The 27,511-nt window shown below is 32.4% G+C and overlaps 1 protein-coding gene across 1 annotated transcript in view; it reads left to right on the top strand.

The window, feature by feature from the left end:
- The window catches only part of LOC134721492 (fibroblast growth factor receptor 2-like), a 34,271-nt gene extending 7,267 nt beyond the window's left edge, over positions 1–27,004 (top strand). Inside the window, exons 3-7 of the mRNA XM_063584551.1 lie at positions 1,747–1,943; positions 6,501–6,620; positions 10,389–10,459; positions 21,240–21,489; positions 22,895–27,004. Coding sequence (XP_063440621.1) covers positions 1,747–1,943; positions 6,501–6,620; positions 10,389–10,459; positions 21,240–21,489; positions 22,895–22,948 — 692 coding nt within the window. The 3' untranslated portion in view covers positions 22,949–27,004. The remainder of the gene's footprint in view (positions 1–1,746; positions 1,944–6,500; positions 6,621–10,388; positions 10,460–21,239; positions 21,490–22,894) is intronic.
- The last annotated feature ends 507 nt before the right edge of the window (positions 27,005–27,511 follow it).

Below are 27,511 nucleotides of genomic sequence, written 5' to 3'. Positions count from 1 at the left end.
TGTAAAATGTGAAGAGCTTTGTACATCAAATCTGTAGTCTATCACAAATATTTCACTAAATCTGTAAAAAAAGCACTTTACTATATTCAGTACACCTAGGCTACCATATTTTTATGCCCCACCTACGATAGTAGAGGGGCATGATGTTTTCTGGTCTATGTGTCCGTCTGTCCTTCCGTCTGTCTGTCCGTTCGTTCGTTCCTTCCTTTCGTACGTTCAGGTTTAAGTTTTTGGTCAAGGTAGTTTAAAAAAAAAGATGTGGTATGATTGCCAATGTGAGAACTATCCACTATCCACAAAAGACCAAAATGACACAAACATTAACAATTATAGGTCACCGTACGGCCTTCAACATGCAATGAGCAAAGCTCATATCGCATATAGTCAGCTATAAAAGGCCCCGATAAGACAATGTAAAACAATTCAAAGGAGAAAACTAACGGCCTTATTTATTTAAAAAAATGAACGAAAAACAAATATGTAACACTTAAACAAACGACAACCACTGAATTACAGGCTCCTGACTTGGGACAGGCACAAACATAAATAATGTGGCGGGGTTAAATATCCACCTGCATTGCAGAACACTGTTCGAGACTAGAATCGTTAGTTACTTTAATTATCCTTTACTTGATCGCATGCATTTTTTATCTACTTGCATGAAACTTTTATCAACACAATCTTATTCTCCTGCTTAGAATCCCTGTTTTATTTATTATTCTATTGTATTTGATGTAACGTAGTATTAGAAAACGTCACAATACTCAAACGTCAAGCCAAACCATTGCACTTCAGCGAAAGGACCTTCATACTTCAGCGCATACCATCCCACTTCAGTGTGGCCATCAAACTTCAGTTTGACCATCCCACTTCAGCATCCCCATCACACCTTCAAGTACTACATATATATTACAATGGAAAAGTTGGTCCTTCATATAGCAGCTAACAGTAATAGAAACTTTGTATTTTTGCAACATCAGAAGAACAGAAATTAGTAGATTGATTAATATGGTTTTTTTAAAGTCACATGAAACGAGTGACTGGTGAAAAATAAAGTTTATCCAATTCTTGAACCAATGCATGTATATATCATAAACTTAGTCCTCTGTGCACATTTTTTATGGAAATATATCATATAATTGTCAATTTTTTTTCTTTCTGTCTGTTATGATTTAACAAATATGGCAGCTCATTAAATGTCATGTTTTGATTCTGAATTTTACCTTGTCACCTTATAGTAAACAATCAACAAAAAAGCATGGATATTGAGCACATGTTTTACATGTACAATCAAATAATAGTTTATTTCAGTGACAGAATCATGCATATTGCCATCACAGGATTTTTACACAATGGTTCACGCTAAGGTCACTTTGCATGTGGAAAATACGTTGGCAAATTGCTTTCTGGAAGCAATCAATTAAAAAATGTAAACTTTTTCTAAATGTGGACAAATTAAAGAATTTTCTTCAGAAAAAAATATATGTACATAGGTTTAATAATGAAAACTATCCATTTTGTTATAAAAAAACATTTGCATGTTTTTTTTAATTTGAGGTTTCATGACTTTAAAGTTATTTATACAAGGATATCAAATATGTAATCTGATGATAATAAAGACATGATAAAAAGTAGACATATATGTGTACATTTGTATTCACAATTGTCAATCTTAGGTTAACCATGTTCTCTTGAAAACTATGAAGAAACAGTATAAGAAATTGTCAGAAAATTGTATAATTTCAGGGCCATTATATGTATTGGTTGAACTTGCTCCACATGGTAACATGCGAGACTACTTGAGATCAAGAAGACCACATAATTCTGCAGGATACAAAAAGCAAGATTTAGAAAAAGGCTCATTCAAACCATTAACAGAAAAAGACTTGATATCATATGCCTACCAGATAGCCAGAGGAATGGAATACCTGGCATATAGAAAGGTTAGATTTAGATTTAAACTTTTTTGTGAATAATTTTAGTTTATAGACATTTAATGCTAATTTATTCTTTGATTAAAAAGATGAGAGTTATTATTATGTTATTAGAACATAAAGAGAATCTTCATAGCTTCATGATATTGTGCTTTTTGTCTAGCCTTCGACTTTAGTTGAAAAAGTGAGACATAGCAATCCTACATTCCGTCCACGTCAGCGGCAGCTGTGTCCTCAAATATTCACTCTGTGGTTTAATGTTTTTAAAATTTTAATAACTTTCTTAAACTATACTGAACTTCCACACTGTTTATGATCATAAATCAAGAAGTAAATTTTGTACAAAAAAAAAGTTCATTTTTTCCGTATTTTACATACAAATGGACTTAAATTTTCTGCGGTGAAATATTACAATCACTCTGTGGTTTAACTTTTTAAAATTTTTACAACTTTCTTAAACTATACTGGGTTTGTACCAAACTTGAACAGAAGCTCGTTTATGGTCAGAAAATAGTATCCAGAAGTAAATTTTGTAAAAATTAAGTTCCATTTTTTCCATATTTTACGTATAAATGGACTTAAATTTTCTGCAGTGAAACATTATATTCACTCTGTAGTTAAAGTTTTTAGAATTGCAATAACTTTCTTAAAATATCCTGGGTTTGTACCAAACTTTGACATTAGCTTGTTTATGATCATAAAACAGTAGCCAGAAGTAAATTTTGTAAAAAAATAAATCCATGTTTTTCTGTATTTTACTTTTAAATGGACTTATTACCCGGCCACGTCCACTTGTATTTTTTGTCCATCTGATGAGTTAAGCCTTTTTCAACTGATTTTTATAGTTCGTTCTTATGTTGTACTGTTATACCACTGTCCCAGATTAGGGGGAGGGTTGGGATCCCGCTAACATGTTTAACCCCGCCACATTATTTATGTATGTGCCTGTCCAAAGTCAGGAGCCTGTAATGCAGTGGTTGTTGTTTGTTAATGTGTTACATATTTGTTTTTCGTTCATTTTTTTACATAAATAAGGCTGATAGTTTTCCTCGTTTGAATTGTTTTACATTGTTGTATTGGGGCCTTATATAGCTGACTATGCTGTATGGGCTTTGCTCATTGTTGAAGGCCGTACGATGACCTATAGTTGTTAATGTTTGTGTCATTTTGGTCTTTTGTGGATAGTTGTCTCATTGGCAATCATACCACATCTTCTTTTTTATATTAGATCTTCCGCTAGGAAACAACACATTCACTCTGTGGTTTAAGTTTTTGAAATTTTAATAACTTTCTTATACTATTTCTAATTTGCACAAAATAGATATAGGAAGATGTGGTGTGAGTGCCAATGCGACAACTCTCCATCAAATTAACAATTTATAAAAGTAAACCATATGCATTATAGGTCAATGTACAGCTTTCAACCCGGAGCCTTGGCTCACACAGAACAAAAAGCTATAAAGGGCTCCAAAATTACTAATGTAAAACCATTCAATCAGGAAAACCAACGGTCTAATATATATAAAAAAACAAGAAACGAGATACATGTATAAATCACATAAACAAACGACAACATCAGATTCCTGACTTAGGACAGGTGCAGTGGGAATAAACGTTTTAATGGTACCAAACCTTCTCCCTTTTTCTGAAACAATAGCATAACATCACAACATAGAAAACCACACGATAAAATATCAATTGGAAGGCTTATAACTCAATCAAAAAACATAAATTAGCACACTATGAACGAATAAATATGAACTGCGATACCTGAATGCAAATGTACAGTTAATAAAATATTAGGGACAAACATTCAAGGCCAAAAAGCAAGCAAACAAGTCCAAACAAAGCCATGGCAAGACACCACCACGAAATATTTAACCCTTCGAAAATAATCACTTTTTTGAAGAAAAAAAGAAGTGAAAATTAGTAGATATTCCAAATAAGGCCAATTAAAATTAATTGATAGATTTTCATCCCCGCCTGCCCCTCTGAAATCTTCCCGCCCCGATTTTTTATGCCCCACCTACGATAGTAGAGGGGCATTATGTTTTCTGGTCTGTGCGTCTGTTCGTTCGTCCGTCCGTCCGTTCGTTCGTTCGTCCGTTCGTTCGTTCGTTCGTCCCTCTGTCCCGCTTCAGGTTAAAGTTTTTGGTCGAGGTAGTTTTTGATGAAGTTGAAGTCCAATCGACTTCAAACTTGGTACACTTGTTCCCTATGATATGATCTTTCTAATTTTAATGCCAAATTAGAGATTTTACCCCAATTTCACGGTCCACTGAACATAGAAAATGATAGTGTGAGTGGGGCATTCGTGTACTGAGGACACATTCTTGTTTTATTTTTGAAAAAATTACGATTTCCGGATTTTGTTCATTTCCGTTACCGGTAACTGTTGATAATTTCGTTTCATGTAAAATTTCCTGTTTCAAATTTCGGTTTTCGTAATCTTAGAGTATTCTTACTGAATGATTAAGTCAATATATTCTGCTGATCTATGATGACAACATCATTTACCGAGAATAGAGATTGATTACGAGAAGGGCATGAAATATTCGGGTTACGAGTAATACGCTGTGTTCAAGAACGCAAATCACCGCAAGTCACACCTTCGATCTATTTTATTTATACCATGACTTTGTGTCAAGAAATTTGGACTGTGAATGAAACCCAAAAGCGTAAGAATCGTGGAACACATTTGACTGGAATAAAGAAATTGACACGAGCATGGAACTTTTTAGATTGGTGACCGTATATTGAGTTCAGAAAATCGACAAACATACGCTTTTTTTAATTTATTAATTTTAGCAAGCTCTTAGATTAAGAATTAGCCATGTCTTTCGTTTTTTGTAGAAAAAACAGCAAACATTATCTTTCCCAATACACATGATAGAGTCATTAAACAACTTTATGTTCTACATTGTAACTATATATGCATCTTGCATATTAAGGACCAAGCCTATTATTTCAACACCGTTTGAGTTTTTTCATTTTATTCTGTACTTATCGTACTAGCATTGCATACCAATGCATTTGCTTCATTTTATTAGGACAACAAAACAGTGCTTAGAAAGAAATACATTTGATGTAGGTAGTCCAACTGAAGAGAACATTTCTCCACATTTCTGCTGTGTTCTATAAAAAAGGTTTCTAAAGTGGCAATTACATGTAGAACAGTGGTTGCCAAATCATATATATTTATGAATTTCAAAAAGCGGCACCAGCATATGGAGTATATGTGTCTCAATTGATACGTGACTCTAAATCTAGCTCAAAGTATGTTGATTTTTGTTGAACGAGGAATACTGCTTTCTCAAAAGTTGCTAAGACAGGGCTATAAATCAATCAAATTAAGGTCATCACTCAAGCATGTCGCCATCATGAGCTGATAGGCCATTATGACAAAAGTGTGTCAGCAATCATATATATCTCTGTGATATTCTTCCTCAGTCGTAACAACCTTCTATCATTACCGAGCTGAACAAAGAAATAACATGACGGGTGTCGTATATGGTGCAGGTAATGCTTACCCTTCAGGAGCATTTGATTTCACTCCAGGAATTTAGTGGAGTTCGTGTTGTTTCCTACTTATTATTTGTAACTGTTGATGTAAATGTCTTTTAGTTTTATGAGTCTCTGGTTACTCCTTGGTTTTGATTGTTATTGTCTTATATAAAATACTTTATGGATGTATTTACATGATATAAGCTTATAATTATACTGCATATATGAATAACACGTGACAAGAAGGTTTTATATGAAATAAAATTTAAAAAATAAAATCCTCCCACCCGCCCCATTTTTTTCAAAAATTTGGATGAAAATCTACTAATTAATTTTAGTTGGCCTAATCAAAGCTGGTTTAAAAAATCAAATCAAGACAAGATCCACATAAAATAACAAAAAAACATTATGAAAAGTATCAACAGGTTATATTAACAAGAAAATACGATTTGAGAGTACTGACAGCTAGTTAAAAGCCAAAAACAATTAATAATAAAAAAAATCATGCATCAGAGACTATATTTAAGCTTGTTTATGATCAAAAGCTAATATCTTAAAGGAAATTTTGTTTAAATGGTCAGTTGAACCCTTAAGAAGTTATTGCCCTTTATAGTCAATTTTTTTTTAACAATTTTCATTAAACTTTGGTAAATTTTGTTTAATTTTACAAAATATTTTCCTCTCTAACAAATGGGCCAAGTTTATATAGAAAATTGTAAGTAGCAAGAATGTTCAATAAAGTAAGATCTACAAACACATCACCATCATCAAAACACAATTTTGTCATGAATCCATCTGTGTCCTTTGTTTAATATGAATATAGACCAAGGTGAGTGACACAGGCTCGTAAGAGCCTCTAGTCTGAATTTTTTTTGTTAGCTTCATATTTGGTAAAAAGCTAAACTGAAAAATGCATATTTTGTCAGCTTGTAGTGGTAAAAAATAATTTCTTTGTGATTGCTCATGTAGAGAATAGATAAGTAACACTAGAGCACTCCTTCTTGTATGGACAAAGAGGTCAAGTTTAAATATGATTTAATAGTTTTTGTTTTTCTATTACAGTGTATTCACAGAGATTTAGCTGCAAGAAATGTGTTAGTTACTGAAGATGTAATTAAAATAGCAGATTTTGGTTTGACCAGAAATCTTACCAATGTGGATTATTACAGAAAGACTGGAGATGTAAGACATTTAAAGCTCACCTAGCCCTATGGGTCAAGATAACTTTTCTCAATACTTTGTGTCAGTTGTCTGTCGTTGTCATTGTCCATTACTTTTTACAAAAATCTTTTTCTCTAAAACTAATAAACCAAATGTTACCAAACTTGGACTTAATCACTATTGGTATATATAGTTCAGAAAATTGTGTCTTAAATTTAAGACCCTGACTATCAAAAATGGCTGTCATGGCTAAAAATAGAACAAAGGGGTAAAATGTAGTTTTTGGCTTATATCTCTGGAACTAAAACATCTACAGTAAATCTGAAATGAGTTGAAATGTTCATCAGGCTTTGATCTATCTGCCCTGAAATTTTTGAACAAAAACTAAAGGTGTAATACGACCATTGATTTCCCCCAATCAGTCTGTTAAATTTGCACTTTTCATAAAAAATTTGACATGACATTTCATTGCATATAAGAAAATAACCATCACTTGAAGTTAACCAATCAAATACCCCCTTATTTAATATGTGTTATACGCTTTAGTAACCTCAAGTTTCCAAAAAATTCTACTGAAACCCAAAATAAAAAGTAATGGTTTTTTGAAATACCAAAGATAAATGTTAACCACTCATAAATGTTTAATGTACTGTAATAAAATATAGGATTAATTACCTGCAAATGTCAAATTCAAGGGAACATACTTTATGCCCCAGTTTTCCAGTCTGGGCATCTGTCTGTCTGTTCTTCCATCTGTTCTGCTCCAGGTTTAAGATTTTGAAGTCCAATCAACTTGAAACTTAAAACACACTTTCCCTATGGTATGATCTTTCTAATTTTAATGCCAAATTAGATTTTTACCCAATTTCATGGTCCATTGAACATAGAAAATGATAGTGCAAGTGGGGCATCTGTGTACTCTGGACATATTTTTTGTTAGAAAATACATTGAAATTAAACTATGACACATGATTCGGTATTAGCCAATCAACTAATTACTATATAATGTAAGGTATAAAAATAAGATTTTAGTTCAGTTAAGAATTCAACACAAAGTATTATAAATTCATATTGTTAACATTATGTTATAGATAATGCTTATTTTAAGGTTTTTCTTGTCCTAGAACACCCTGAGGGGTGTCAGGATTGATCAAATGAAAGACCGACCGTAGGGAGGTCTTTCTCTGAGCAATCCTGACAACCCGAGAGGTGTTCTACGACAAGAAAAACCTTAAAATATGCATTATCTGACTTATATACCGTCAAAAAAAAATAGTTTTTATAAAGATTTGCAAAATTTAGTATCCTATTTTACCGACAACACTAAAGTGGGATATTCCTTTCTAATGTGTTCAGGTTTTAATACACCCTACGACTCAGTTAGAATGTGAAATAAAACTCACTAATTAATCTAGATATAAACCTTTTAAAAAATATTATCCATACACAATAAGAATATTACTGTAACTGCATGAAGTAAGACACAAATGTATTGTTACCATCCGATAACGGTGTATGACAAATACAAGACACATTGTAAGTAATTTATTTTACCACTTAGTTTATGGAAAAGGGGGAGGGGTATGGTTTTTTTTTCTATTTGTAATGTCATTTCTATCGCGGAAAAGTGGTTATTTTTTTAAAAATTTTAATTGAATCGAATGAAAAATTCAGAAAGATTGTCTTTTGAATAGCAATACATTTTATTAACAGATAATCAGGATATAATTGTATACCCTGCGCACCCGACCCTTTTCTGAGTTACATTTATGTTATTCAATAGAATATAAGATATATCTTATTAGTTGATCATTTGATAGAGTAAAAGTATACATAAATTTAAAACAGTTAAGAACTGACACAAAGACGAATATAAATACATGTTGGTCACAGTTTGATTTCCTATTCAGCGTTTATCGTCCTGAACATGCATGAAATATTTGCCACTGGACGTTAAGCAAGCAACCAACAATCAACCAATCTATTCAGTGTGACTCCATCTTATGCCATCACTTGGCGTCTGTCGTCGTCCGTCATCGTCTGTCGTCGTAAACTATTTCAAGAATCTTCTCCTCTGAAACTACTAGGCCAAATACTTCCAAACTTTAACTGAATGTTCCTTAGGGTATCTAGTTTATAAATTGTATCCGAAGTTTTGATCTATCAACAAACATGGTCGCCATTGCTAAAAATAGAACATAGGGGTCAAATGCAGTTTTTAGCTTATATCTCAAAAAGGAAAGCATTTAGAGCAAATCTGACATGAGGGCAAAAATGTTCATTAGGTCAACATCTATCAGCCCTGAAATTTTCAGATGAATCAAACAACCCATTGTTGGGTTGCTGCCACTTAATTGGTAATTTTAAGGAAATTTTGCAGTTTTTGGTCATTATCTTGAATATTATTATAGATAAAGACAAACTGTAAACAGCAAAAATGATCAGCAAAGTAAGATCTACAAACAACCGAAATTGTCAATTGACCCCTTAAGGGGTTCTTTAATGACAAATTTTCACAATTTGTTCATCATATTTGCTAACTTTAAAAAATCTTCTCCTCTAAAACTACTCCACCAAATTCAACCAAACTTCAACTGAATGATCAGTAGGGTGTATAAAATAAAGTTTGTGTTTTATTTTCTATTTCGTCAAAAAACATGGCCGTCATGGCTAAAAATAGAACACAGGGTAAAATGCAGTTTTTGGCTCATATCTCAAAAACTCCAGCATTTAGAGCAAATAAGACAAGAAGTTAAAGTATTTATTAGGTCAAGGTCTACCTGTCCTGAAATTTCTAGCCGAATTGGGTAACTGGTTTTTCAGGTATAATGCCCCTGAATTGATGATTTTAAAAAATTTTTGCAGTTTTTGGTTATTATCTTGAATATTATTATAGATTCAGATACACTGTTAATAGCAAAAATGTTAAGCAAAGTAAGATCTACAAATAAGTCAATTTGACCAAAATTGTCAATTGACCCCTTAAGGAGTTATTGCCCTTTAAAGACTTTTTTCACAATTTGTTCATCATGTTGACTTACTTTAAAAAATCTTCTCTTTTGAAACTGCTGTATCAATTTCAGCCAAACTTAGGCTAAATGAGTTTCAGAGTATCTAGTATAAATTTTATATTTTATTTCCTTGTATGTCAAGAAACATAGCTCCTATGGCTAAAATAGAACATAGGAGAAAATGAATTTTTTTTTTGCTTTTGAAGATAATAGGACGATTCAAAGAACATTTAAATAAATTGAAAAGCCAAAATAATCATTGATGAGAGATTTTACCAAAAAAATTAAAGTGAGAGATTCAGGCTCTTGAGAGCCTCTTGTTATTTATGAAAGTCTGTATTAAAATTCATCTCATGTATATGATAATGTTTCTTTATTGTAGCGATAAATTAACAAAGCTTCATGTTATTTGTTTCTAAAATTAAAATTCGGGCAATGAAGGTTTCTTTTTCATCTATCATCGATTGAACTTTAAAATATTAATTTCCAAATCAGCAACAAAAAACTATCGGACGAATAAAATTTTGAAGTAAATTATAGATTGCATTTTTATCAAGGAAAATAATGATCTCACACAGGTTATTATTTTATGCCTTTGAGCATATTTCATTGAAACATGGTATCGTCCGGGTTGATTCTGAAAAAGAATGACCTGTCGTTCTGAAAGAAAATAACTCCATATAGGTATATAAAACCTAAACATGCATATATACTTTGGCCATTGGATTTTAAGCAGCCATCATGCAATAAGTATTAATGGATAATGTTTATATTGCAGGGTCGACTACCTGTGAAATGGATGGCTCCAGAGGCATTATTTGACAGAAAATATACTTCCAAGAGTGATGTGTAAGTTAATTATTCAAGTTGTTGTTTTCACTTCTAACAAAAATACATGTTAAATGTTATCTTCAGAACGATATAAAGTCAGGGGCGGATCCAGCCAATTTAAAAATGGGGGTTCCCAACCCAGGACAAAGGGGGTGTTCCAACTATTTGTCCCCATTCAAATGCATTGATCTGCCAAAAAAAAGGGGGGTTTCAACCCCCGAAACCCCCCTCTGGATTCTCCAATGTAAAGTTGATTGTTTTAAAAACATTAACAAAGAACATTTAAATGCCACATTATAAGTACTGCTTTTGGAAAATTTAGTTGCTGCCATTTTTTAGCTCACTAGCTTTTGGCCCCATGTGAGCTTATGCCATCACTTGGTGTCTGTGGTCTTCTGTCTAGATTCATATTTCAAAAATCTTTTCCTCTGAAACTACTAGGCCAAATATCTTCAACCTTTAAATAAATGTTTCTTAAGGTATCTAGTTTATAAAAGGTGTCAAATGCCTATTCTGGCATATTTCTCAAAAACTAAAGCTTTTACTTAGCAAATCTGACATGGCATAAAATTGTTCAATTCGTCAAGATTTATCAGCCCTGAAATTTTCAGACAATTTTTAATAACCCATTGTTGGGCTGCTGCCACAGAATTTTTGCAGTTTTCATACAACCGCAAAAATTGTGAATTTTTTGGTTGTATATAGGTATCATGTTGGCCTAGGCGTCAATGTCGTCGTTGTTGGTGTCCGAAGATATTTGGTTTTCGCACTCAAACTTAAGTAAAAGGAAATAGAAATCTATGAAATATATACACAAGGTTTTTGACCACAAAAGGAAGGTCGAGATTGATTTTGAGAGTTTTAGTCCCTACAGTTTAGGAATTAGAGGCCAAAAACAGGTCCAAAATAAGCATTTTTCTTGTTTTTTGCTCAATAACTTTAGTATAATTAAATGGAAATCTATGAAATTTTAACACAAGGTTTATGACCACAAAAGGAAGATTTGAATTGATTTTGGGAGTTTTGGTCCTTATCAATTCGTGGCCAAAAGGGTCCAGAATTAAACTTTGTTTGATTTCATCAAAAAATGAATTATTTGGGGTTCTCTGATGATAAGCTAAATCTAACCGTATATTCAGATTCTTTATTTTTTGTCCTGTTTTCAAATGGGTCTACATTAAGGTCCAAAGGGTCCAATGCTTTTCAAGTGTGAAAAACATCAACAAAAGGAGTATGTTCGATAAGGTCCTAAAATGGCCCCCTTTTTTAGCGCAAATTTCAAATTCGGATTTATTTACCAATATCAAGATAAATTATAGCTAATACATTGACTAGATAGGATATAAGCCATTTTATTGAAAATTTCACGCTCCTGCGTTTCATTATGACGTCACAAGTTGTACTCATATTGATTTTTCACGAAAAAATCAATGAAACTGGGTAAATTTCCATAGATTATTGGACAGGAAACATAGAGCGCATACGTCGACAACAAAGATCTTTTAAAATAATGTTTGTGAAGACATTTCACATGTCTTATTTGAATATTAAGCTTGTCGACGCCTGCGCTCTATGTTTCCTGGTCCTTTATTTGGTTGAAATCCAGCTGATTTTGTCAAATTTCACAAAAATCCGTTATCTTGACCTTTTTTGGATGTAAAAATCAACGTGTTAGAATTAAACTTTGACAAAAACAGTTCTGTTTAACTTTCTCACATGTCTCTAAGGCAACTTAAAGCATTTATTGTCTTGTAACTATGAACTTTATAATTGGGGCCAAATATGGCCCTTACCGAACTTACTCCTTTATACATAATCGGGAATGTCCTTCTTAAAATACTCTTCGTCTCACAATGCTTTATGTATACATGTATATATTTTAATTTTAACTTATTATCCAGGCATATATACGAATGGTCGACAAGTGCGTACATTTTTTTAAATCAATATTTCTGGCATGTTCCAATCTGTCCTTCACCATTGACAACAAGTATATATTACATTTTACCAAATTTAACCTTGGAAAAAATATGTATATAGATTTTTATTTCATCAAATCTGTTTGTTTTTTTTGGTATTATTTATATTTTTATAAATAATTTTCTTTTCACCAGAAATGTTATTCATAAACAAGCATATGAGTTTAGTAATGACTATATATACACATGGAAAAAAGTATTGCAACACCTTGATTTTTTAAAATTTGAAAAATCAGCCTCTTTTTTTTTGATGGAATATAATAAAATATGTGTATAATATCATTGAAACATAGTTCAGGATAACATTGGCATTGCAACGAAAAAAAAATGTTTAAAAAAAAATGATTTATATAACCACAATTTCAATAACAAAATGAAGTGTTTTTTGTACAAAAAAAACGCATTTGACAAGTTTCACTGTAGTCAAACTTTACAATGTCAGACATTTCAAAATTAATCTTCAGATGACTGTTCACATCATGGTTGATCGTTATACGCCAAAGAATTAGTACTTTGTGTGCAGCCTCCATTCAAACGGATAACCGCATCTTAACGTCTTCTGATTCCTGCCATAAATCGACTAATTTGTTGCTAAGGTAGCAGCAACCATTTCTGATGAAGGGAATTGTTTATTTCATGTTGTGTTTGAACTGGGGTGTCCTTTCGCTCACTTTCCGCCCAATAGTGTCCCATATAAGCTCAATATGGTTCAAAGTCGGGCTACGATCGGGCCAAGCAAGATGAACCAAATTCCATTTGAACATTGGATCTTCCTCCACGATGCTAATTTCCAACTTTAGCGAGCTCTGCACTACATTGGATACGGAAAACTGTAAGTCTGCTCGTTAGCAAAGGTCTCCGAAATGGTATTATCGCACGGTAACCAGTAGTGATGAGTTGATCTCGAACAGTTCTTGTTAAAAGGCTCTTGTATGGCCACCACTCCTATTTTAGGATTGTCTTGTATGCAATGGGTTTCCTTCTGACCAACCTTCATTATGCTTGATTTTCTCTAGCAAATGGTATAGGGGGTCTTCATTATCTCGGAAGGTCTTTTACAGCGTTTATTGCCTGATTTTTATTCTCAAAACGACTTCAGTGGAATGGTGATGACCAACAATGCGTGCAGTTGTTACAGCGACATCCCTGCTTCTCTTATGCTGATAATCTGCCATCTTGCTGCAGTTAAGAGTTGTCAAGGACCCATTATAAGGTGTCAATCACATAATTTTAAAAACTTGGTTATTTAAAGTGCTGAAAACAATGAGGATCAAAACATCTTTTTTGCTGTTTACGGGTACAGTAGCTGCATGTGCAGATAAAAACTTATCGAGTCGATATTTATTGATTAAACTCAGGTGATACTTAAATAATGTTTAACTAGTTCTATTTTACCAAATTATATCACAAAAAAATAATGAGTGTTTTTTTTAATTCAATTTCAATTTGGTGTTGCAATACTTTTTTCCAGGTGTATATTATATCACTTTCGGACACGCAAGATAGAGATGTATATTATACACCTAATAGTTCAAAATGGAAAGATATAAGTTATCGGCCATGTACACTGATCAATACCCTAAGAAGTGAAACGATGCATGCATTTGCAAGCTCGACAGGAAATCGCTGGAATACCTGGACGTGTCACCTCACCCCTTACAATACCTTTAGCCATGCGGGTGATCAGTGGAGCGAAGATCCTAATTTATTTGAATCAAGTTTATTACATAAAAGAATAATGAACTAATTAGATTTTCAAAAACAATTTAAGTTTCACGGAACACTTATTTATGATTTGAAATTTGACTTTTTAACTTTAACTAATTCCAATATTATCAGTCTAAAAAAAACAGATCATGGTTATTTTTAAAAAAATAAGAACATTTTCCGTATCAAGTTAGTAACTAGTCGGATTAAACAACCGTACGATTGATAACTCGAATAATTCTGCGCCCTCTAACGGCCTTATAGCCTATCGTTAATGTAGCAATCGGAGATTAGACGGAGATCAGCGGAATATAACGACTGACATTATTCAGGTTATACGATTGTCAAGATATCGACACGCAATTACGACTACATTTGGTTACTGTAGTTTTGGTCCTTAGACATATCATGGGTTCAAATCGGCAAAGGTGACAAAATGGCCGAACGGAGAGAATTGATACTCTAAATTTAAAATCGATGGTGATCTCTTATCTAGCAGAATAAAACTTTAATATCTATGAATTTGAGCATTTTTATACAGAATGGACATAATATCAATTTTTGATTTTTTTGCGAAGTTTCCCTTTAAGGTCCAAAGGGTCAAAAATTAAACTTTGTTTGATTTCAACAAAAATTGAATGTATGTGGTTCTTCAATATGCTGAATCTAACCATGTATTTAGATTTTTATACGACCGCAAAAATTTTAATTTTTCGTCGTATATTGCTATCACGTTGGCGTCGTCGTCGTCGTCGCCGTCGTCGTCCGAATACTTTTAGTTTTCGCACTCTAACTTTAGTAAAAGTGAATGGAAATCTATGAAATTTTAAAACAAGGTTTATAACCACAAAAGGAAGGTTGGGATTGAGTTTGGGAGTTTTGGTCCCAACATTTTAGGAATTAGGGGCCAAAAAGGGCCCAAATAAGCATTTTCTTGGTTTTCGCACTATAACTTTAGTTTAAGTAAATAGAAATCTATGAAATTTTGACACAAGGTTTATGACCACAAAAGGAAGGTTGGGATTGATTTTGGGAGTTTTAGTTCAAACAGTTTAGGAATTAGGGGCCAAAAAAGGGCCCAAATAAGCATTATTCTTGGTTTTCGCACATTAACTTTAGTATAAGTAAATAGAAATCAATGAAATTTAAACACAAGGTTTATGACCACAAAAGGAAGGCTGGAATTGATTTTGGGAGTTGAGGTCTGAACAGTTTAGGAATTAGGGGCCAAAAAGGGGCCCAAGTAAGCATTATTCTTGGTTTTTGCACCATAACTTTAGTATAAGTAAATAGAAATCTTTGAAATTTAAACACAAGGTTTATGACCATAAAAGGAAGGTTGGGTTTGATTTTGGGAGTTTTGATCCCAACAGGTTTTTAGGAATAAGGGGCCCAAAGGGTCCAAAATTGAACTTTGTTTGATTTCATCAAAAATTGAATAATTGGGGTTCTTTGATATGCCTGATCTAACTGTGTATGTAGATTCTTAATTTTTAGTCCCGTTTTCCAGTTGGTCTACATTTAGATCCAAAGGGTCCAAAATTAAACTTAGTTTGATTTTAACAAAAATTGAATCCTTGGGGTTCTTTGATATGCTGAATCTAAAAATGTACTTAGATTTTTTATTATTGGCCCAGTTTTCAAGTTGGTCCAAATCGGGGTCCAAAATTAAACTTTGTTTGATTTCATCAAAAATTGAATAATTGGGGTTCTTTGATATGCCAAATCTAACTGTGTATGTAGATTCTTAATTTTTAGTCCCGTTTTCAAATTGGTCTACATTAAATACCAAAGGGTCCAAAATTAAACTAAGTTTGATTTTAATAAAAATTGAATTCTTTGGCTTTTTTGATATGCTGAATTTAATCATGTACTTAGATTTTTGATTATGGGCCCAGTTTTCAAGTTGGTTCAAATCAGGATCCAAAATTATTATATTAAGTATTGTGCAATAGCAAGAAATTTTCAATTGCACAGTATTCAGCAATAGCAAGAAATCTTCAATTGCACAGTATTGTGCAATAGCCAAAAATGTTCAATTGCACAGTATTGTGCAATAGCAAGAAATCTTCAATTGCACAGTATTGTGCAATAGCAAATATTTTCAATTGCACAGTATTGCGCAATAGCAAGAAATATCTAATTGCACAATATTGTGCAATAGCAAGAAATTTTCAATTGATTGGAGTTATCTTTCTTTGTCCAGAATAGTAGTTGAATCAACCTACCAACTGATAAATTAAAACACTCTTTACCATTCAGTGATAACAAGCACTTTTTGTTACATTTTAATATTTTATGATGTATTTAAATGAGTAGTTATTGTTTCAAACTCCATTAGAAATTTGAATTGAGATCAGCTTTGAAAAAAGGGAAAGGGGGATGTGAAAAAAAAATGGTGGGGGAGGGGGTTTAATTTTTCTCATTTCAGATTTCATAAATAAAAAGAAAATTTCTTCAAACATTTTTTTGAGAGGATTAATATTCAACAGCATAGTGATTGCTCAAAGACAAAAAAATTATTTTAAGTTCATTAGACCACATTCATTCTGTGTCCAAAACCTATGCTGTGTCAACTATTTAATCACAATCCAAATTTAGAGCTGAATCCAGCTTGAATGTTGTGTCCATACTTGCCCCAACCGTTCAGGGTTCAACCTATGTGGTCGTATAAAGCTGCGCCCTGCGGAGCATCTGGTTAATATTTGGACCTGGTTATCAAATTGGTCCACATTGAGGTCTAAAGGGATCTAAAATTGAACATTATTTGATTTCATCAAAGATTTAATTCTTGGGGTTTTATGATATGCTGAATCTAACCATATATTTAGATTTTGGATATTGGACCATAATAGGTTTTTAAATGTCCAATTTGAAATTTTTAAGTTTTTATGTTTGAGTTCTTAGACCACATTCATTCTGTGTCAGAAACCTATATTGTGTCAACTATTTAATCACAATCCAAATTCAGAGCTGTATCAAGCTTTTATGTTGTGTCCATACTTGCCCCAACCGTTCAGGGTTCAACCTCTGCTGTCGTATAAAGCTGCCCCCTGCGGAGCATCTGGTTGATTGAGGTGCCAATTTGGGCATAATAGGTTTTTAAATGTCCAATTTGAAATTTTTAAGTTTTTATGTTTAAGTTCTTAGACCACATTCATTCGTGTCAGAAACCTATATTGTGTCAACTATTTAATCACAATCCAAATTCAGAGCTGTATCAAGCTTTTATATGGTGTCCATACTTGCCCCAACTTTTCAAGGTTTGACTCTGCGGTAGTATACAGCTGCGCCCTGCGGGGCATCTGGTTTGTTATTTTTTTTACCACTATAGAGCACTCTGCCACCAATACCCCAAAAGACATGAATCAGGTCTTCATAGGTGTGTGCATGACCGGATTTCAGTTTTTTTTTAAGCCCCTGTTGATTGCACCCTTGTGTAGGTGCACTCAACTCCAATCTTAATTAACTAGGGAAAAGTGCCATTATTGGATATTAATAAAAACATAAAAAAGAGAACTGTTTTGAACAGAGGATTTTATTTTATAGCCTAAAATACTGAAAGATTTGAACAAACAGTGAAATGATTCCAAATTCTATAAAGAATTTGTGTTAGCATTTATAAGAAACATGATGTAGATGTTCTGGAAATTAAGTCTTACGAAAACAAAGGTCAAAAGACTGCTACTATAGTTTAATTCAACTTGTTTCATATTGTACTGTACAATGCACGCCATGTGACAAAATCCTCGCGTGTAAACCGTTAAAAAAGCGTGTATTACACGCGAATATCATGTCACTTGACATGTATGCCTGTACATCATCTTAAGGTGGTACCTAACACTACAGGGAGATAACTCTGTAAAATCAGCAGAATGTTTTAATGACGTTGTGTTCATAAGGGAGTATTAAGCTTCTCAATGATCAAAATAAGTGTTTGTCAAACTGCTATATAACCAGTGTAATTTTTCTGATAAAACGGTTGGTTCAAACTTTTGGAAATCTTTATATTTTTGTCAAAGGGTCAAAGTAAATACTTTGTCAACATTTTAAGAAAATTAAAGGAGCCAAATTAATTTTAGTTAAAGTGTTGGGTACCACCTTAACGAATTTATATCACAGGTTCTACAGCAGTAATATTTTCCCCCAAAAAAGGCCTTACAGATACTTTATGATGACTGATTTTTATAGGACCTTGCTTCAAGTAAAAAAAAATTGCAAAGATGGTTGAAATAAAAGCATATTTTGATTCACTAAGTAATTTAAATTTAATCATAAATATATTAATCCTTCCCAGACAACATGAGTATGTTGGCCCAACATTGGCACAATGTATATCATTGCATTGGCCCATCGTTGTATTTTAACGTTGGCCCAACGTATAAGTGCAAAGTGGGCCTACGTTGGCCCAACATGATGGCTTCATGTTGGCCCAACGTTGTACTGTTATATGCAATACATAGAGCCAACGTTGGCCCATTGTATGAAAAACGAAATCCATGTTGGCACAACGTTGGACCAACGTAGAAATATCTTCTCTTATGTTGGCACTATGTTGGTCCAAGGTAGGTATTTCTCATTTTTATGTTGGCAATACGTTGGTCAATTGTTTCAACCAAATTACAATGGATGCTGCATGAGGGGCTGTATATGATAAATACTCTGGAGAACTTTGATCTTTTTTTATTGTGTTCCAAACTGCCAAAGTTTAAGGTAGCAACTCTGTATTTTTGTATTACCCATTGTTGTTACTGTCCTTGTTTTTTTCATGAACTCTGCCTCTTTAATTTTATTTATTGTGTGACGCCAAGATATTTCTTTGACAATGTTTGATGGATCGACCAGATAAACTCTGTGTCATTTGCTGTTTTGTAAAGAGTTGTCTCATTAGCAAGCATACCACATCTTCTTTTTTCATATTAATTTCATTTATTTCTTTAACAGAACAAATGACGTATGGCTTATGGTTAGGCGATCATACAAATAGTTTTTTCGGAGATGTAATTTTAGTCGTATTGTTTCCAGATCCAGAATGAAAATTAAATAATTCAGAAGATGAAACTTTATTTATTTTAAATTTGATATCATTGGTCGTCACCACGAATAGTGTCCTCCTCAATTTAAACTTCAACAGTGTCATTATTATTTATATATGTTATTCGTGAGGTTATTCGTTTTTCCCTTCTCTGTTTCTTGCTACCTTCTCTGTCAAGGCTTAAGCGCCGCCAATCTTTAGCTGCATCCATCTCCTTATCCGAAGACTCTTTGCAGCTATGTTTTTTTCTAACCGAATCTGTAATAAAGTTAGAAGTAAACTTGAATTGCGTATTTGTCTAATGCATGCGTGCGTAATCTCCCTTCTAGATATGTAATATAATTTAATTTATATTCTAAAGAGTTTAAATACTATTTAATACAAATTAAATCTTAAATAACCATTTTTTTATATTGGTTATTTTTCTAATGGTCAGAAATTTATTAGTATTAGACGGATTTGTGGGTATAACAAACCCTTATTTACTATTATTTCAGAATTCGGTATCATACTTTGTATATTCGTAATATACATGATATATAAAGAATAATTCAGATGTGTATTAATGAACAGTTATATATTTGATATATAAAAACACTGTTACACATTTAAGTGTGTATATGATCAGGTTTCACAAATATATCGTATCTGTTTGCATGCGATTTAGAAATACAATAAAACTAACAAATTCATTTATATTTTAATGAAGTAGCAATCATTATACCACATTTTTGAAACATTACGGAATAAGGTACATCTTAAGACAATTTTATTCCATTAACTTCAGTAATGATCATACATGTTGTGGTTAAAGATTGATATAATTTACCATTTGTTTGAAGATACTTATGTTCAGTGGCAAATATTTCATGATAATTAATAGGATTGAAATGATTATATTTCGCCCGAAACGTATAAACTTCAAGATCAGCATTATAAAATGATAGAAATTAATATATGTTTTGATTTTTAACAACATCCCTCAGATTAAAAAATCATATTGTATTTGTCATTCTAAATCGTATATTTATCAGATTTTTTAAAGTTATAACTTACATGTTACTATCTTTCTCTTTGAATCCCAGATGACATGATTTTCTCTTTTTGTTTTCTTCGTATCACTGCTTTCTTACAAATACACAACTTGTGTATTTGTAAGAAAGCAGTGATACGAAGAAAACAAAAAGAGAAAATCATGTCATCTGGGATTCAAAGATGACAACAGGAAATAATCACAAAAGTGACCATCCCATTACATTCAGATTTCCTATAAACTTAATTACCATAGCAACTATCTTTGAAATTTGTCGAACACATGGTCAACCTTATCAGAATGGGCTTGATTAACAGACTTGGCTGTATCAAATATCACTCTGCATATAATTGCTATTATTATGTTTCACAAAGTTTAATGAATAAAGTTATTATGAATAATGATTGTAATAAATTTTATTTTTTAACCAGGCAATCTATGTTTACGATATACATTTTTTTTTATTACAGTAATGATATTCCAGTATAAATTTTGCCTGACTTATATATAGAGTATGATATATGATCATGCAATGTTGGGCCAGCATTGGCCCAACATAAAGTTGTAAATGTAATTTCAGTTGATAAACACTTTCAGTATAACATTAACTTTTCATAAAGCCTGCTGCAATCGAAATTATCCGCCTCCCAAGAGAAATAAAGCGTAAAATATTATATAATCTATTCCATTAAAAAAAATTCATATCGGCCCTATGTTGCTTCTAACATAATGCCAACATTTGCCCGATTATTTATAACCAACATGAGATAATAATATGAATTTACAACAACAGACCAACGTTGGGCCAATGTTGTGCAGCCAACATAAAATTGCGACCAACGGACTCACAATTTGCCAACGTTGAGCCAATGTTGTGCAGCCAACATAAACTTGCGACCAACGGACCGACAATTTGCCAACATTGGGCCAATGTTGTAAAGCCAACACCAACGGTCGACCAACGGGCCGACCATTTGCCAACGTTGGCCCACTGTTAGTCTGCTGACTGGGTTGTTCTTTACAATTTTAATCTTTTTTTCATAGTTGGTCTTATGGAGTATTGTTGTGGGAGATATTTACACTAGGAGGGAATCCTTATCCATCTGTACCTGTGGAAAGATTATTTGAACTTTTAAAAGAAGGTCATAGAATGGGCAGACCTCCATATGCTTCAGAAAAAATTAATAAAACGATGCAGTCCTGTTGGCATGAGAATCCATCAGGGCGACCATCTTTCAATAACCTTGTTATTGATTTTAATCAAATGTTGACCTCTATGGACAACAGAGGTGAAGTAAGTATTTATTCTATAATTATGGAATTATCAGAAAAAATAAATAGTAAAAATGGTTTATTTTATAAATTCATTTAAAGTTTGATATTTACTTTATAAATCTTGTTCCCAAATATATGTCTATATTATACAAATGTCAGTGTAATTTTGTATATATTTTCTGTTAGGCCAGGGTTTTTCAATTTTGCTGGTTTACATATTTTTCACATTAAAAAGTCAGGTTGGTCGGTAGGAAAAAAAAGTAAAAAATATCTTTCAAGACCACAAATATGTAAAAAAAAATATGTTTCACATTTCTAGCTATATGAGTGGTATGCTATTTTGTCTCGTTATCCTTGAAATATAATTACTCAACGGTTATAAACAAAAAATGCATGGTATCCTCATCCAAGTTTTGTCCACAGACAAAGACAACATTATATTGTCATTTCACAAACAGATCCTCATAGTTGTCTTCCTGGAATTCATCAGTTGTCATGCATTCCTGTTTGAATATCAATAATGTGGTCATTTTAATAAATTTCCTGTTACAAAACTTTGAATTTTTCGAAAAACTAAGGATTTTCTTATTCCAGGCATAGATTACCTTAGTCGTATTTGGCACAACTTTTTGAAATTTTGGATCCTCAATGCTATTCAACTTTGTACTTGTTTGGCTTTATAAATATTTTGATATGAACATCACTGATGAGTCTTATGTAGACGAAACGCGCGTCTGGCGTACTAAATTATAATCCTGTTACCTTTGATAACTATTTGATATCCAAAAGGAAGATTTGTATTTTTTTATTATTTATGAAACAAGAAAATTCCAAATTATTTTAACTTTAACTTGACGACTTCCACGTTTTGACATGCAGGTTCATTTAATCTTTGAGATGATACATCTTATGGAATTATGACAAAAAAGTGAAACAAACTTATTGTTATGGGTTTTGAACACAGGTTTCTCTCATCAAAATCATTTGGCTATTTTTAGCTCACCTAGCCTAAACTTTTACAAAAATCTTCTCCTCTGAAACTACTGGGCCAAACTTAACCAAACTTGGCCACAATCATCATTGGGGTAAAGTGTTTAAAAGATATATAACCAAAATGGCCTCCATAGCTAAAAATAGAACATAAGGGTAAAATGTAGATTTGGCTTATATCTCTGAAACCAAAGCATTTACATCAAATCTGACATGGAGTAATATTGTTAATCAGGACAAGATCTGTCTGCCCTGACATTTTCAAATGAATCAGACAACCTGCTTCTAAATTAGTAGTTTTAAGTAAACTTTGCCATTTTTAGCTCACCTGGTCCGAAGGGCCAAGTGAGCTTTTCTCCTCACTTTGCATCCTGCATCGTTAACTTTTAACTAAAGTTGTAATACTTCTTCAAATATATTTTTTTTCATTTCAGGTATATCTAAATCTAGATGAATGTAACAGTATACATCCCATCATATCATCATGATCATAGTCTCTCTCATGTACAAGGCATTCACTGACAACTGTGTTTTATACTTATAGGCAGTGATTGTTTCATTATCTCAATCATCTAGATCGTCTTCCACATATTGAATTATACTTGACTTAATTGTTCAAAGAAGACAACCATGCATCTTATTCAATCTCATGTTTTTACAACAAGTGCTATAGTGAACAAATAAAAAGTTTTTGTTGCTCTAATGTGCAACCTCATTGACACCAAAGACAAAGAAATACTATTAGAAATCCAGTGTCTGTGATTTTTTTTTTTGTGATTTGTGTTGACAAGGATTAATATGTTTAATCATGTAAAGTACAGGAACTTATTTCAAGTCATTTTTTAAATGGAAATGTCCAAAGTTTTTGATGGCAATTTATATCAATTGTGACGAAAATGCGTTCAAATGACGACAAACGAACTTCAAATTGTGATCTTTTGAGAAATAATGAAATTCAAATGCGAACTGTCCGGGAGTATTAAACAAATTATTTAGATCAAATGACGAAACTATACGTCTGGTTGTTGAAATGCCAACTGACTATTTTTACAGCAAAAATGTTGTTTGATAGTTATGATCTGTAAAATTTTCATCATTTTTCCACATTTTCTATATTAAATTTTACAACAAAATTAAGCTAACAATACACAGGATTGTCAATATAGTTTTTTCTGTTTTATCATTCTGAAAGTAGAAATTGTGCAGGCACAATACTGTTTTTTATTGGCTCATGCTTTGCATCATTATACACTATTTTATATATGATTTTGGTTATACTGTTGAATTACTTTAGTATACATTTCAATGAATACAAATTTTGATTATTTAGAAGAATGAAAATAAGTGAACTTGGACCTGTGTATGCAAAAAAATGAACGCTCTAATTGAAAAAGATAATTAAGTTTAAAATACAATTTAAGACATATAACACTTGGAAAAAATGATGTGCAAATATAAAAAAGAAGATGTGGTATGATTGCCAATGAGACAACTATCCACAAAAGACCAAAATGACACAAACATTAACAACTATAGCTCACCGTACGGCCTTCAACAATGAGCAAAGCCCATACCGCATAGTCAGCTATAAAAGGCCCTGATAAGATAATGTAAAACAATTCAAACGAGAAAACTAACAGCCTTATTAGGAATGATGAATCAAACAAAACAAAAACAGCCTGTGTCAAATGGGTATAAATCATGCAATGGAACAAAGTATTAATGTAATCATGATACAAATTATGGACCACTTGGTGTATATAACGTGACGGTACCCAAATTGCACCTATTTTGACAGTTTTTTCACCTACGTTTTTTTATGATAAAGACAAAAATTTCCATTCTGTGTTTATTTTGTAGCCGTATCCTTCTTTATTATAGAAGTACACCAATTTCATTTTTAATCCATATGGAATCATAGAAAAATTGGTCTAAACTGACCTCCAAACCATCAATGATTCTGAAATGAGGAGTACCCAAATTGCATCCATGCTTAAATTCGCACTGTCAAAATTCTAATAACAGAGCTTTTTTTTAATTTCTTCAAATATTTTGAACAATTGGATATTTTTCCATGTTTACTCTTTATTTTTTATTAAATGGATACTTGTAACATATTGTATTTGATCATTTTAAAAAGATGACGTTTTGATGACGTCGCATGGCGACGTTTCAGTACATTTTGCTTTTTTAGTAAACACTTCACCTGTTGATAAATACTGTGAACGTTTTGTGCATATCTAAATAGTTTTACCTATGTTGAAAGATGTGCATAGTATCAAATCATAAAAATACAAATAGTTTACGGTCTCTAGGAAATCCTGTTAGATTATTTTTACTATTTTGGCTTAATAGGTGCAATTTGGGTACCGTTACGTTATATATATATGACCAGTATGTATTATTATGTTGATGCAGTATATTTACAATTAGTAAACTTATGATTCTGAAGTACAGTGTTTATTTTTAGACTTGACAATCAAATAATGTAAATGTTTTCTATTTGTGTTCATTGTTAAATTTTGGCCAGGTGGTGCCATCTGTTACTTGCATTTTATTTCACTTGTTAAAACCTTATGTATCAATGTTGATCCTCTTTCATGGTTTTCGTTGAGCCTGCGACTTTTGTCGTTGGTTGCATTGTCCACAAATATTCACTTTGGGGTTAAAGATTTTAAAATTTCAATAACTTTTCTTTAACTATCCTGTATTTCTACCAAATTTGTTTAAACTTTGCGATTTTGAATTTTATGCAGTCAGTGTTAAAACTGGGTTACTTCAAAGAAAAAGAGGGAAACATGCTCTTATGCATATAAGTTGATGTATTTGTGCCTGTACTACAGTCTTTACCATGCCCAACTTTCTGGTTCACTTTGGTTTAGTATAATTTTGATTATTTTTGTCAAATAAGCTTTGACTGTGTAAATTTTCATTTAAATTCATACATGTGTACATATTAAAGAAGCATAGCAGATGCAGTTTAGCAAGAGGAAATGAGAAGTTTAAGGTAAATGAAATGTGTTTAAGACAACCTTATGCTAAGCTTTTATCCACACACGGTACCAATAATAGCCAATTGCCTAAGGTTGCTTTGACCCGAATCCCCAGGTGGTAAAAGGTAGGACCATTTTAGTTGAGTTCCAAAGTTATGGTAGGGTGAAACAACCTCCTTTATTCTGCAATGCATAAAAAAAAAATCCCCTCGGGAAAGGTTTTGTCCACACTTAGTTCAAATGATGGGACCAAGGTGGGTAAGGTTTTATAAGGTTTAAAGTTTGGGTAGTGTTACCACCTCCCACCTTTAATTTATCAAAAATTCCCTACGGCACAGCTTTGTCAACAATAAGTACAAATGATAGGGAATTACCTAAGGTTGTTTGGACCCAACGACCAAGATGGGTAAAGTGTTTTAACTCTTTTATACGACCGCAAAAATTTTAATTTTTTGGTCGTATATTGGTATCACGTTGGCGTTGTCGTCGTCGTCCAAATACTTTTGGTTTTCGCACTATAACTTTAGTTTAAGTAAATAGAAATCTATGCAATTTAAACAGCAAGACCATAAAAGGAAGGTTTGGATTGATTTTGTAAGTTTTGGTCCCAACAGTTTAGGAATTAGGGGCCAAAAAGGGCCCAAATAAGCATTTTCTTGGTTTTCGCACTATAACTTTAGTTTAAGTAAATAGAAATCTATGAAATTTTGACACAAAGTTTATGACCACAAAAGGCAGGTTGGGATTGATTTTGGGAGTTGATTGAGGTGCCAATTTGGGGTAGGGTGACCCTACCACTTCCCCTATTTAATTTATAAAAAAAATCCCTGCGGCAAAGGTTTTGTCCTCATAAGGTACAACTGGTAGGTTATTGCCTGGACCTATAGACCCAGGTGAGTTAAGCTATGGAAATATTTTGATTGAGGTCCCAAGTTAAAAGAATACATGTCAGTTTTCAAATCCCATGTACAGAATAAGGATAAATCATGGATATCTAAAAAAAGAGGGACGAAAGATACCAGAGGGACAGTCAAAATGCCAACAAGGTGCAGGTTTTGCTTTTCTTATTTTAAATGCTTCATGGGAATATAATATACAGCATTTTTATATTTAGAGAGCTTATATTCTTCTGCATTTTTTAAACTCGTCTATAAATAAAACTAACCTTTGAAGTACATTATCATAACATTAAAATAAATTGCAAAAAATACCAAGTAGTCCAAGATCAAGATATTTATAAATATCTTCGAAGTTGTGATTTAGAACTTTGTTTTCCTAAAACATATCTTTTTTGCAGTTAAGCAAGGTACTTAAATTGAAGAAAATACAGTTCTAAAATTAACATTGTTGACCTCAAGTAAAAATTGAATGTATAGTAAAAAAAACAATAGAGCTGAAAAACGCTCAGTGGTCAATTTTGTGATTGAACAGTATTGAACATTTATTGAACATGTAAACATTTTGAGATGAACAGTTTTCGAATGATTTAATGTATTGTTATTCTTATCTGTTATTGATTATAGTATCTAATAAAAAAAAATATAAATCTTTTGCAATTTTCTTTATACATATGCATGTGCTTTATGGTTTCAAAAGGGTTATAAATGCGTTCATTATATATGTTCCGGACCATATGAGTATTTGGACCATACGGGTATGGTCATGACCATATGAGTATAATACTCGTTTGGTTATTAACGGGCCGGACCATATGAGTATTTGGACCATATAGGTATATTTTTTTTCAAATTACATTATAAAAGAGGGACGAAAGACACCAAAGGGACAGTCAAACTCATTAATCTAAAACAAACTGACAACGCCATGGCTAAAAATGAAAAAGACAAACAGAAAAACAATAGTACACATGACACAACATAGAAAACTAAAGAATAAACAACACAAACCCCAACAAAAACTAGGGGTGATCTCAGGTGCTCCGGAAGGGTATATAATGTTTCAATAATACAAAAACTTTATCTAAAAACATGACAATTTTTTAATTTTATAATCCAAAAACTTCGTAAAAATTGAATATTGATGCCATAGTTAGTTTTC

The sequence above is a fragment of the Mytilus trossulus genome, chromosome 6 (assembly GCF_036588685.1).
Source record: "Mytilus trossulus isolate FHL-02 chromosome 6, PNRI_Mtr1.1.1.hap1, whole genome shotgun sequence".
Classification (NCBI taxonomy): domain Eukaryota; kingdom Metazoa; phylum Mollusca; class Bivalvia; order Mytilida; family Mytilidae; genus Mytilus; species Mytilus trossulus.
Note: the sequence above shows the minus strand (reverse complement) of the source record. Positions and strands in the feature narration are given on the sequence as shown.